The sequence below is a fragment of the Gastrolobium bilobum genome, unplaced genomic scaffold (genome assembly GCF_033153095.1).
Source record: "Gastrolobium bilobum isolate Gb01-03AN ecotype WA unplaced genomic scaffold, APGP_CSIRO_Gbil_v1 utg1929, whole genome shotgun sequence".
NCBI lineage: Eukaryota > Viridiplantae > Streptophyta > Magnoliopsida > Fabales > Fabaceae > Gastrolobium > Gastrolobium bilobum.
The window spans coordinates 264,977-279,151 of record NW_026898961.1 but is presented as its reverse complement, the minus strand read 5'-3'; the positions used below and the strand labels follow the sequence as shown (position 1 = coordinate 279,151).

General features: G+C 37.4%; 1 protein-coding gene across 1 annotated transcript; it reads right to left on the bottom strand.

Annotated features, from left to right (window-relative positions):
• Positions 1–11,683: 11,683 nt before the first annotated feature.
• Positions 11,684–13,946, bottom strand: LOC133285828 (pentatricopeptide repeat-containing protein At5g14080). Its single transcript, XM_061483120.1, has 2 exons — positions 12,287–13,946; positions 11,684–12,139 (listed from the first exon to the last, which is right to left on the bottom strand). The coding sequence occupies exons 1-2, from the start codon at positions 13,944–13,946 to the stop codon at positions 11,844–11,846; spliced, it is 1,956 nt and encodes a 651-aa protein (XP_061339104.1). The 3' UTR covers positions 11,684–11,843.
• Between the last annotated feature and the right edge of the window lie 229 nt (positions 13,947–14,175).

The window sequence follows — 14,175 nt, the reverse complement described above, 5'->3', positions numbered from 1 at the left end:
GTTTGGACTGCCAAGACACAGTTCCCCCTGCAAAAGTAAACAAGTACCCGAAGGTAGACTTTTTACAATTAAGATCACCCGCCATATTAGAATTTGTGTACCCTTCCAAGATTGGATTTGTGCTTCCAAAACATAAGCACTGTTTGGAGCTTCCTCTCAAGTATTTGAAGATCCACTTCAAGCTTCCAAATGATCTCTACCTGAATTATCAAGAAATCTGCTCACCACACTAACTGCTTGTGCTATATCAGGTCGTGTATAAACCATAACATACATAAAACTACCAATTGCAGATGAGTATGAAATAGCTGAAATGTCTTCTTTTTCTTCCTTTGTAGATGGGCAGGACTTCTTACTCAGTTTAAAGTGACTGGAAAGAGGTGTGCTAACTGATTTTACACTCTTCATGTTGAACCTTTCAAGCACCCGCTCAACATACTTTTCATGTGACAACCATACCTTCTTAACCTTCATGTCATGAATAATTTTCATGCCCAAAATTTGCCTAGTGTTGCGCTCACAGCAAGTATATCGGTCAAACAAATAATAAAGTGATAAGAAAAGTTATCGTTTCCACGAGGATTGTGCTCCAAGTACTATTTTTACTATTTCGCTTAAGTTAGACAAATCATAAGTTGGTTTGGGAAGAGTAATTTCTAATTGATGGAAAGCCAATTAAAAATTATAAGAGAACAAATGCCAATCAACAATTAAATGCAAAGAAAAGGATTCAGATAGTTAGAAGATGTGTTTGAAAATTAAGAATGGGAAACACAGTTAAGGATTACTTCACCTCCGATCTCCCTTAAGTGATTTAACTCAATTCAATAATTTCTATCTCTATTGTTCCAAATAATTCATCATCTAAGAGATAATTGGTTAAATCCTAATGTCTTAGTTATTTTATCCTTTAACCTAATAAGAATACTAATGTCTTAGAAACTCTTTTTAGGTTAAGCCTTACGTACGATGAATTTCACAGGTTTGCAAATCCTACCAGTCAATGTCAAGAACAAGAAAGAATTAGTGTTTATCCTTGTCTAGATTAAGATCTCAATATCTCTATTAAGAACCCTAACCTTCTTTACTCCTATATGGTTGATCAGATTATACAAGAATTTAAACAATCAAATCGAGATAAACACATAACAATTTGAGATAGGTTTTATTGAAAAGTAAGTGAAACCAAAATAAAGGTTCGCATTGGGTCCATATCCCTAACTACATAGAAAATTAGCTAGACATATCTAGTTTAAACAAAATAAGAAAGAAAAGAAAATAGAAAAAATCACCAAGGAAGGAATGTCGATTAATCTCCACTACTACGCTTTAATCTCCCGTCAATCCCTTTTCTCCTGATCTCCGCTACTAGCGCGATGAGAATATTGTCTTAGGAGAGCTTGGCGCCTATGGCACCGCGATGAAGCTAGGATGAATCAGTGTTGGCGCAACTAGCGTGGAGAGAAAAATGGGCTGGCGTGTCTAGCTCTATACTTGGCGCTAATGGCACGGGGATGCAGAGGTGTGTGCGCTTCTAGCGCTGCTAGCACGAAGAAGCCGAAGCTCATTGGAGTTGGCGCTTGAGGTGTCATGCGGGTGCTTCTAGCACCAGCTTTCTTGACCTTTCTCTTGCCTTGATTGCTTCTTCTCGAGCTCTCTAACTTGCTCTTATTCCAATGGGTCAAAATTCCTACAAAAACACAAGAATTCTCATGAAAATACTTCTGAGAGTGAATTAATACTTTAATTACAATTATCACGTCTTCTAGTTATATTTAGACCAATTTCATGCTCATTTTGACCCTTAATACATAGCAAGTTGGAAGCTCATCACCTAGCTTACCCTAAGTCCTTCATATTAAAGGACTTGAATAACTGCTCTTTCAGTTTACCAATCATACCAGTATCTTCCCCAACAATCAACATATCATCAATATATAGGAGAAGAATAGTGAACTTACCACTAGGGAATTTGCTGAAGTATAAACAAGGATTTACATTAGTTCTTTTATATATAATTTCCACCATGAGTGAACCAAACTTCTTATACCATTGTTGCGGTGCCTGCTTCAACCTATAAAGTCTTTTCTTCAACTTACAGACCATGTGTTCTTTTCCTTTGACTTCAAAACCTTCAGGTTGCATCCTATAAATTTCTTCTTCTACATCACCATGAAGAAATGTAGTCTTCATATCTAACTGCTCAACCTCAAGATCCAAGCTAGCTCCCAAACCCAGAATTGCTCGAATGGATGTCATGTTGACAACTGGAGAGAAGATCTCATCAAAGTCTATACCCTTTTTCTGTATGAACCCTTTCACCACCAACCGAGCCTTGTGTTTCACTAGCTTTCCATTTGTAAAGAACCAAGTTAACCCAAAAGCTTAATCTGGTGGGTGAGGCTACATTAATGATTTTTATACATCTCTAACATGCCCCATCATACGAGAGCCCACTAGGCATGAAGGGTGGATAATGCACAAGCCCACCTACTTGTGCTAAGAAAGTCCACAAGAGAAAGTGGGGGGCAGTGAGTATTTAACCCGTGACACCAAGACTTTGATACCATGTAAAAAACTGATTCAACTCAGAAGCTCAAGCTTTTGGGTTGACTTGGTTCTTTACATGGTATCAAAGCTTCAGTGACCACAAGGTCACGAGTTCGATTCTCACTGCCCCTCACTTTATTGGTTCTTTACATGGTATCAGAGCCTCATGTCCCGGGTTCGATTCTCACTGACCCACACTTTCTCTTGTGAAATTTTCTTAGGACAGGTAGGTGGGCCTGTGCATTGTCCACCCTTCAAGCCCAGCGGGCTTTCGTGTGAAGGGACATGTTAAAGTATAATATAAATCACTAAAGAGACCCTCACCTAACAACTTAATCTTTTGGGTTAAATTGGTTCGTTACATGTAAAGACCAAATTCAACCCAAAAGCTTAAGCTGGTGGGGGAGGCTACATTAATGGTTTTTATACATCTCTAACACCATTAACATCCTTTTGATCTTGTATACCCATTTATTCTTCAATGCTTTCCTACCCTTGAGAAGTTTTACCAAGTCATAAGTGTGATTCTTATGCACAGAATTCATTTCCTCATGCATAGCCTGCATCTAGCTATTTTTTTCACCGTTGTCAACTTCTTCCTGAAAACATTTATGCTGCCCCTATCAGTAAGGAAGATATACTCAGTAGTGGGATATCTCTGTGATGGCTGATTCTCTCTCATAAATCGTCTGACCTGTGGTTCTACAATATCTCCTTGTGGGGGTTGCTCTCCTTGCTTAATGATCTCATCATCAACATCACCCACTACCTCTGAACCATCTTGATCAACACGCTCTTCATGATTCTCTTCTCCTCCAATGGTATAACACCTCATATTTCATAAACGTACTATTATATATGAAAATATGGTTTAAAGGGTAAGATTAGTGAAAATCCTGAAATTATGGTCAAATTGCATAAGAAGGGTAAAATGGTAATTTGTCAAACACGTAACCCTAAGAAAGAAAATTTGAGTAGGAGGTCTCAAATGGAAAAACGAACACTAGAAATGGATCCAGAACGAAAAGTTAAGTGGGTACGCAAGTTTCTGGAAACTTGATGAATAGTGATTTTACTAGTGTAAAATACTGTGGTATAACTGTACCGATAAATGCAAAAATATGATCAGTATTTTTAGGAAGAAAAAATATGGCGTGAACGAGAAAAATACATAAGTTATGAATTTGTGGGTTAAAATAGGTGGTTTAAGAAAGTTAAGTGACGTGTGGGACCCACTTTAAGTGATTTAAGTGAACTAAAGCCACCAAACACATGAAATCAGATTTCTCTCTCCTCTCTTTCTTCTTCTCGTCGTGCTCTCCACCATTGTTAAGGGCAAGTGAGCTTTTTGAATTTAAACCTTGATTTAGAGCCATTTTTGAGAGAAACTCCCAACTACAAAGTTGTTCCCCTTGAGTTTGTGAGTGACTTTCATGTAGAGAACACCTTGTGAGGAGCATTGTGGGAGGAGAAAATCCCACTATACAGTCACGAAAATTTGGTGTCTTGGAGGGATTTTGGTGTTTTCTTGTGTTGATTCATTGGTTGGAGATCATCCCCTTGGACCCTAGGAAGCTATTAGTGGTAAGTTTTCACACTCTCATGAAATTTTCATTGAGATCATAAAATGGATGAGGGTTTTGATTATGTGTTGATGAGTTGTGGTAGTTAGGGGCTTTTAATGATGTTGCTCCTTTGGAATTAAATGCTTATAATGATAAATGATGATGATTGATGCAATAAAAATTATGGTGATTTGTAAATTCGTAACTTAGTGAAAATTTATGATTGGAAAGTGTTGGAATTTCAATACTTTGTGGAATTGATAGGTTGGATGATGGTGTGGTTGAGTTGTGGAGCATTGGTATGAAGAAATTATAGGATTATGTGATGAGAGTAAGTGTTGAATTGAATTAAAAACTTTGGAGTATACCTCCATGAGGAATTCGAACCATAGGGGAAAATAAGAAAAATGATGTGAAAATATGGTATAAACAATGGTTGATGCTTTGATGCGTAAGATGATGGAATGGTGAGTTAGTTTGATGATTAAAAAGGTTGAGGTAGTTGAAATAAATATAAAATAGCCATTTGGCCTAAGTGTTTAGGTTTGGGTAATATTTGTGTAAAATTGATTGAATTCTAGAAATTGGTTGTTGATCATTATTATTTGATCTATATAGGTTGCCTCGCACGGACTCGTTAGAGGTGGATTAAGCTTGGAGCTTACGTTGAGGAGCATTATTTGCAGAGTTAAGGAAAACTCTTGGTACTAGGGTTTTATCCTCTTGTGTGTTCCGCCACACCTAGTGGAAGGTAGTGGTTGGATTGTGTGCTCTTTGACTTTGTATGAATTGTATGTTCATGCATTATTGCTTTGATTGTGTTACATGCTTGAAATATGTTGTGTGACATATCTGTGATCTCTGGTCAGTAGATGTGTGTGGTTTGGACTTTCGCTGGAGATATCCCTTTGGGGGATTCCGGTCGGATTTTGCCGTGGGGCCGACTCAGGGAGCGATACCAGGATGATCCAAACGTGGGACTTCCGCTAGATAGGTCTCTTGAGGAGTTTCAGTTGGGTTTTGCCATGTGGTTGTCTCATCCATGGGAGAGGCGCCAAGAAGCTTCCCGGGAGTTATATGATGGGGTCCTTGGACAGAATCTTTGTGTGGATGTTCTTGGATGTGAGCTTAGTGTGATGTGATTTTGTATGTTATGCATTTTATATGATGATCATTGTATGCACATTGAGTGAACCATGGGATGGAATGATCCTCTAGTATCCTTGATTTACTGAGATATATTTGTATATCTCACCCCGCGTTTGAAGACATCATTTCAGGTTATAATGAGCATGGAGGATCTTCGGGCAAGAGGCCTGCTTAGTGGAGGAGTTGATCATGGTGTGCATATGGAGAGCATAGCATTTTGGAAGATTACATTTGATGCACATAGCATAATGTTTAGCATTTTGGACTTAGGTTATGAACATAATGCATGTTGATATTGCCATGATTTTGGGTGTTCATGACTATATTCTAAGTCTTTTGTAATTGATGGATATTTAATGCCTATTGGTTATATTGAGATTTTGGTGAGCATGAGACTTGTCCATGGCCACACATTATGTTTTGAGGCATTTGGGAATGTTTGATGTAAATTGGCCATATGATGTGTAAATGGCAAGGAATGGAGGAATATTGTAATTGATACCTTAGACAAAGAGAATTATGCATGATGGAAGGGCCTAGAGCCTACATTAGTAATGGTACTAGTTGTATAATTACTATTAAAGTGTTAGGAGTAGAATACTTGGGTTATTTTCAAGAGAAAAAGATGTCATATGTTACTTTTACATAGAGTAATCGATTACCTTCGGTGTGATAATCGATTATCTGAAACACGGGACGCAAAAATTGAGCCACTGTGATCAAAGTAATCGATTACGTTTGCATAGGTAATCGATTACCTATGGAAAGGTAATCGATTACAAAAATTAGCTACTGTCTGTTACTGTAGCTTTTGGTAATCGATTACCTTAAGAATGGTAATCGTTTATCACTGTGCAAAATTTGAAAATAAGTGATTTTATAATCCTGAGTTAATGGTATTGCTTGGAGGGGTTGTAAGGAATAAGTTTTATGCTTCCGCGAGTTTTGCATTTACAATTACAGTGTTGTTTTTAATTGATTACGAAAATAGTTAATAATTAATAATAAGGATTTAATAAAAGAAAAAGTTTATCCGTAGTTTAATTAACTCAATTACTGTGATTGTAACTACGCTTAATACCATATGCAATAATAACATTACCGGTACGTAACGGGCTGTTACAAATGGCACCATTTGAAGAAGAAGGAATGAATATAGGATCAAACATAATTTCTTTCCTTTTAGTAGGCTCCACTGTCTTCTCTAAGTGTGTAATATTCTCAGTCTCACAGAATACTACATCTCTACTTCTGAAAATCTTCTTCTTTTCAAGATCCCATAGTTTGTAGCCAAACTCTTCATTGCCATGTCCTAGGAATATACAAGGAATAACCTTGTTGTCAAGCCTTGACTGTTGCACCTTTGAAACATGTGCAAAAGCCTTGCAACGAAACACCTTCAGATAAACGTATAAGGCATCTTTCCTTCTACATACCATTTTTGGAATATCCGAGTTCAATAGAGCTGAGGGAGATCTGTTCATCAAATAACAGGCAGTGCTAACAGCTTTTCCCCAAAAGGACTTTGGCAATGCAACCATCTCAACATGCATCTTATCTTCTCAACAACTGTGAGATTGCTTCTCAACAACATGTTTCTTATGTCTGTGTGTTGCATGACGATGCGTAATTTATACTTGGTAGATTCCCTAATCAGTAGGACTATTTTATATCTGAGTATCCTATGGATGGCGAGAGTGTCGTAGGGATGTCTCATGGATATATTTTACACATTGCATGGATATATATATATATATATATATATATATATATATGATGCATTATTCTATTATTGCTTTTACACTAGCAGTGAACTTTGGGGTGGAGGAATCCTCCAATGACCGTTAGTTTAATGAGATATATATGTATAGATACATATATATCACCATATTTCGAGGCACCATTTCTCAGGTACTGATGGTGCAGGAGCATCTATTGGCAGGAGGCCACTGTAGATTGTCTTTTAATGCATGCTGCTATTGTTGCTATTTTGTGTATTATGTATTTTGAGAGCATATGAGAAGTATATGCCTTTGGATATGCCTATGCTATATGTTTAGAGAGCATGTACAAGATATCTCATATGACATATGTATTTATTTACTTGACGTTATGTTGTATATTTGGTTTCGTCGTTGGAGATACAATTTGTACATATATAGTTGATGTAAATGATCCATGGATGGACCTTTGTGTGATTTGCATGATTGGTACGACTGAAGTTGGTTCATGGATAAATCAATGGATTAGTCCTTGAATTGGCAAGATAAATGTATGTACATGTTATCAAATTGTCAATTAGGTAAGAAAACGTTTGGACATAAGAGCAAGGAAGTGCTGTCAAAATTTTGTATACTTGAGAGTACAAATTTTGAAAGGGCATATCTCACTAATTTCTTAACCAAATGATGTGTGTGAGGTATCAAATTAAAGCTTAGGGTGTCTAACTTCTTATCCCAAAAGATGAGATTTTTATGGGTGCCAGCCCAATTTTGACAAGAGTGAGCGTTGCTCATTATCGCCCTATGTTGACAGCATATTGTTTGGATTTTGTAAAATTCATATCTTCTTCGTTTCTCAACGAAATGAGGCGTATGATATGTCAAATTAAAGCCCAAGGTGTCTAATTTAAAATAAAAAAAAGTTAAGATAATTCTGGGCATGGGAATATGCCCTTGTTTTGAGATTTACGTACTGCCCTGTGTTCACTGTCAGCAATTTTAGTTAATTAACTTACGACAGACATATATGGAGTTATACAACTCCTATGAAGGCGTGTAATATGTCGTTGTAAAGCTTAAGAAGTCTAGAATAACATACTAAAAGATGGAAATTTATGGTCAAGTGGATATATTCCAGTTTAGGAAAAACCGAGACTAGGTCAGTGTTGAAAATTGTTGAATCTTGAATTTGGCTTTGTTGGTTTATGGAAACCACTTAACATCAGTAAATAAGTGTAGTATGATATACAAACATTAGGATTTAATTATTCCGCAAATGTATATGAGTTATAATTACATTTCTGGCTATTTCAAATATGGTAATGATTTTAATGGAAACGTCCATGCTGGAAAAGAAAAAGTTTAACCATATTTTCAATTTAACCATTATGATTGTAATTGCGCTTAATATCATACGAAATGATAACGAATCGGGTGTTCAACGGGGCGTTACATAACTCAGGAACATGTCGTACATCCTCTAGTGTTAGTGTATAAACCATGTTTGTTGTTACGCAAACATCACCAATTTTCACAATATTGCATAAACTAGTATTATCCATCTTCATAGTTCCAAAGTCTCCTGCCTTGTCCTTAATGAAGGAATCCTTAGTATGAGTAGCATGAGAAAAAGCTCTTGTATCAATCACTCATTCAAATTGATTTTCTGACACGTGCAAACAATGGTATTTGCCTAAAAGAAAAAGCAACATTGCCTCATCAAAAGCTATACCAGTTGTGTTCTTATCATTATTTTTCCTCTGGCTACTATCTTCATATTTTGCTCTCTTTTCCAAATCCGACAATTCCTCTTCATATGCCTATCTATGCCATAATGGTAACATCTGACTTTTTCTCTAGATTTTGATTAGTTATGTGACTTTCCACGACTCATGCCTCGATAATGACCTTTATTAAATTTCTCTTTGCTCCTCCCCTTGTTCTTCATTCAACAGTGCAATAGTAACCATACTCATTGACAGTTTATCCTCTGGAGCAGAATTACTAACAGATACCAAAAGGTCTCCCAAGAATCTGGTAAAGAGCTCATCAACAGTAAAACTTGCAACCCATCCTCAAGTGTTAACTTCATTGTGCTCAACAGATTCACTATATTTTGATACTCATTCAAATGTTCACTAATAGTGATATCACCCCTATACTTCAAGTTTACAAGCTTTTTCATCAACATTACTTTGTTCCCAGTTATTTTTCTCTCATACAAAGTTGCCACTTTTTCCAAAGTTCTTTCACAGATGTCTCATTTGCAAAATGATGAATAACACTAATATCCAACCATTGTCTAATTGTGCCAATTGTTGTTCTATTCAATTTATTCCACTTTGCATCTGACATCCGAGTTGGTGCTTAGCATTACCCTCAACGGGTTCATACAAGTTTTTGCAGAATAAATAATCTTCCATTGTAAGCTTACAAATCAACCAATTTGATCCATTGAGTTTAAGCATGGAGCTTGGGCTACCTTCCATTTCAATTTACACTTCAAACATCCACAATTATAAACCAAAGCTCTTGATAATACCACTTTGTTGGGGGCCAACACAATAACCAAATGCAAATAAAAGTAAACTTATAACACAAAAACAACAGCAACAATAACAACAGTAACAACAGACACATAAGAATTTTTTACGTGGAAAACTCAATGTGAAAAGAAAGATCACAGGACCTTTATTGGAGTCACAAAAATCTCTAGTATCAACAATCAATAATAACGGGTAAACATACACAATATTATCTCTATATATAACAATAGAGGAATCCAACAATATCATCAAATAGATGGAAATCAATGGATAGAGTAAGGAGAAAAGTCACCAAAGAAGCTCCAAAAAGGGAAACCAAATATGTGGCTATAGAGACCTCTAAACCGCAAAATGACCGGTGGACGTGAAGTACTAGATGCCATGAACACTCCCCCTGAAATATGAGCTTAATCCGATGAAATCTCACAATTGGATTTGCCAGAGAAAAACCCTTTCTTCTTTCTTTTTCTCCTCCCCTGTGCTTGTGCTCTCCCTCTATTTTTCTTTTTCCTTTTTCACTACTTGATGCTCTCTTTCTTTCAATTCTCGGATGCTCTCTTTCTTTTGTTTATTTTCAATTCAAAAAACACATGAACCCCACCACTTAATTAAAAAAAATGAGTCACGAACTCAACACTCTAATTCTGGTGCAGACGTTGTTCCTTTCGTAGAAAGAAAGAGGAACATCTCTAATTTATTATAGGGCGTCTAGAAAAGTTGGAATGAAGTTAAGGGTAAAATTGAGGTCACTCTAGACCATTTTGCATGGCATGGTTCACCACTGCACAAGAATATATTCAAATGCATCCATCTTGTTAAGATCACACAGTTAGCTGAGTATATAAACAAAATAAACTTTATAATGACCATGAGCAATCCTTTCCTTTTAGCTTACTTTTGGGATTGTGTCAACTGTCAAGCCCAGTTCTTTTTCATTTCTAGAAACATATCAGGATGGAAAGTAAAACTACTTATCTTTCACTATCACTCCCCATTAAATCCTGACTAGCAAGGATGAGGTGGGGGCAACCAGCAGCCTTAGGCTTACATAATTGTAAAGATTGTGTTTCCTAAATTCGAATCTATAACCTTTCAAGGAACAATTTTACCACTACTCCAAACTCGCGCTTTTAACTGAAGTGTCCACTATTTAATAAAATTTTGGAAGTTCTTTGTTTAATATCTTTCTATCATTTTTGCATTTAGAACACATATCGCTCGGTCCCCAATGTGTTCCATTTATGGACATGGCCTTGAAACTATTTTGTTACTGGCATCTCATGCAACGTGGGATCAAAGTCCATAAGCTATGCTCATTTATGTGGGATTTTTCATAGCCTTTAAGATCAGAAAGTCTCTCCATCTCACTCAAGTGATCATGGAAGTTGATTCCAATGAGCGTTAAATATGATTTTGAGTAAGTGTGACAACCTTCTCCTGTGTGACCCATGGTCCATGAAATCCATTTGATGCTTGGATCAAACTCTTGGAAAATTTGTTGGAGTCATACGCTAAGGGAAGAATATACTTATGTAGATATTCTTTTCTTGCCAACTAAGGTTATACGATGGAAATAGGCATCGTTGTTTTTCATAATGTTTCTGCTTTCCTTTATGTTTATTTTATTGCTGATATATGGGGGCAAGTCTCGGAACAGAGGTAACGTTGTTCTTTATGACCGGAAAGTTACGGTTCCGAGTCCAAAAAACACTTTTTGCAAAAAAATGAAGATGCCTACAATTGATCTTCACTTCCAAAAGCTTGTTAAAATGCACTTACGGTGAAGGTTTTGTTAATTAGGTTGCACGTAGGGGTGCAAATGAGGCTGGACTGGGTCAGACTTTGACTTAGATAAGTCAGGCATATGTAAAATATTTGAAGTCTGTCCTGATTTGTTAGTCTGATGTAAACTAAATTATAAGTCTGACCTAACCTATATTTAAAAGTAAAAGGTCAGGCATATATCTATTTGCCTGTTTAAGTCTATTAGGTACTCAAGAATTAAAAAAATAATTAAAATATTATTTTATTATTCAAAATTATTTAAATAATATTTTTATTTAAAATAAGTAATATAATATAAGTCTGCCTGTAGGTTTATAGACCAGGCCTTGTAAAAGAAAGCCTACGACCTGCTTTCTAAATAGGTTTTTTCCTAAAGTTTGAACTTATTTTATTTTACTAGATATAATAGGCCAAGTGGGGGATGGTATATACGGGCCCCGATAGACCACCTAACCATTTATACCCTTAGTTGCACGGGCACTGATCCAACTGTACTCAAATCCGATAGCCTTCTCACACCTTAATCATCAGTGGCATATATCCTTCAAAGTACTCTTACCTGGGAAATCAAACATATGTGGTATTCTTTGAAGAAACTGTAAAATTGGCTCCGGGCATGTTGCAGAAGAAAGAGAAGCTAAAAGTCCAGCGCATATATCTTGTACCATCGAAGGTGACCTTTCCTGAACCCATGTCAAATGCTCAATGGCAATTGGAATCTCTTTGGCATCTGCCAAATATTTTAACAAAGTTAAATGGGATTGTGCATGTCCCATATCATGATTGAGACTGCAAAGTAACTTGGAAGCAGCCATGAGATGTCCTGCATGGAAAAACATACAATATAACATGTTAAATTGTTACATGAAGCAGCAAGCAGACAAGCCAAGCATTTGATAATGTACAAATCATCGTAGTATGCAGCATGGCAAGTTACAAATATTTGTTCTGTTGTTCAAGTTGACAATACCTTTCCTGCAGAGTGATAATATAAACGAGTTCAATATGTCTCTTGCAAGGATAACGTCTTGTTTGATCGATTTATTGTAGAGCTCAAAAGCTGCTTCAAGCTTGTCTTCTTGGCAGAGCCCTTCTAAGAGAAAAGTGTAACTTGTAACATCAGGTGCAACCCCCTTGTCCATCATGTGGTTAAAGAGCATTTGAGCCTCTTCAGTTTGTCCCACTTCAGAAAATTTCTGTATAAGAATGTTGTATGTTTGTAAGTTCCCACAGCAGCCACTTGAAAACATCTCATCCCAAAGCTTCCTTGCAGGACGCAGTAGATCCTCCTTACAACACGCTTCCATCACACAATTATAAGACGAGACGTTGGGGCTGAACCCTTTCTTCTTCATCTCCTGAAGAACAGCATAGCCTTCTTTTACTCTCCCACCCTTGCACAAGAATGATACCATCACATTGTAACCCTCCACATCTTTGAAGTAATCATGGGAATTCAAAACATGGAATACCTCCAATAAGTCATCAACCTTTCCATGCCTACACATATTCCTACTCAAATTGCTTACAGTCAACATAGTTGGGAACCTCTCTTTCTCAACCATGAAATTGAAAAACACAATTGCTGCTCCAGGATCAATAGTTGATACTGATCCTATCAACACATTGAGAACATCATCCTCAACAGGAAAATCACCGCCAACTATAACCTCCCCAAGTTCTTTTGCCTCACAAATCCGCCTCTCCGAAATCAAGGCAAGTATCAAGTCCCTATAATCACTACTTCTTGGAGCCACCCCTAACTTCCTCTTCATTTTCAAAACCTTCACCTCATCAGCCACATTTCCCATTGACCGAAACGCCACTGCAACAATCCTGTAAGCCATGAAGTCAGGTTTCCAACCCCTATTCCTCAGTTCACCCAACATCCACAAAGCCTCTGACACCCTGGAAGCACAACACAACCCATGAACAATCAAAACCGCCATAACAGAACCATTAATCTCGGACCCACATTCCCTAACCCCATCCAACACACTCAACACTTTCACCAAATCACCCTCTCTACAAACCCACCAAACGAACACCCCAAAACCGAGCGTACTCAAAGGCACACCTCTCACAGTCATTTCCCCAAACACCTTGTGCGCACTATCCAAGTACCCATCAGAGGCAAGAGCCGCCAATAGCGAGTTACACGTGGGGCTCCCAATTTGCGTGCAAAGAGGAGAAATGCCACTGAACACAGAAAACGCTTTCTGGGTGTTGTTCCCGGCAATGTGGGAAGCTATTATAGAGCCCAAAACCGAAGGGTGGATGGGAAAGTTGAGAGCTTTGGCCTCTTTGAGAAGGGAATCAATAGCATTGAAGTGACGGGTACGTGAGAGAGATTTGAGGATGGAATTGTAGGTGATGGGGTTGTGGGTGAAGCCAGGTTGCTGAGAGGCCCAATTGAAGAATCCCAAAGCGAGTGAAGGGTGTGTGAGGAGCAAAGGGTCGATGACAGTGGCCACCAATGATGGTGTTAGCATGTGTCGCCAACCCAGATTGTGTAGCGTTTGTTCCACATGTGGACTCCATGAACAAACCCTTCCATTGCTGTGCTTCTTTGAGGCTGATATCACTGCCTTGCTTATTCCATTTGCCAAATCTTTTGCTGCACCTTTCATCGCTCCCCTCTTTGTTTTTCCTTCTATTTCCCTTTTCAAATCTCTCCTTCTCCAAGTTCATGTGGCTAACACTCAAAGATTGCTGATATAGAGTTAATGTGGCTCGTTGGGATCACATGTGAATTCTACATGCTTCTCTAATAGTGTCCCAAATTAAATTAAAATTGTGGTCAAACATTAAGGATGAAAATAAGGTCTTCGCCTTAAATTTACTTAAAATCATATACAT

Excerpts from the sequence above, each read along its gene's own strand:
- LOC133285828 (XM_061483120.1), bottom strand. The coding sequence starts at position 13,946 with ATGAAAGGTGCAGCAAAAGATTTGGCAAATGGAATAAGCAAGGCAGTG. Across the intron at positions 12,140-12,286 it reads ATTATCACTCTGCAGGAAAG|GACATCTCATGGCTGCTTCC; the intron begins GTATTGTCAACT and ends TTTTCCATGCAG.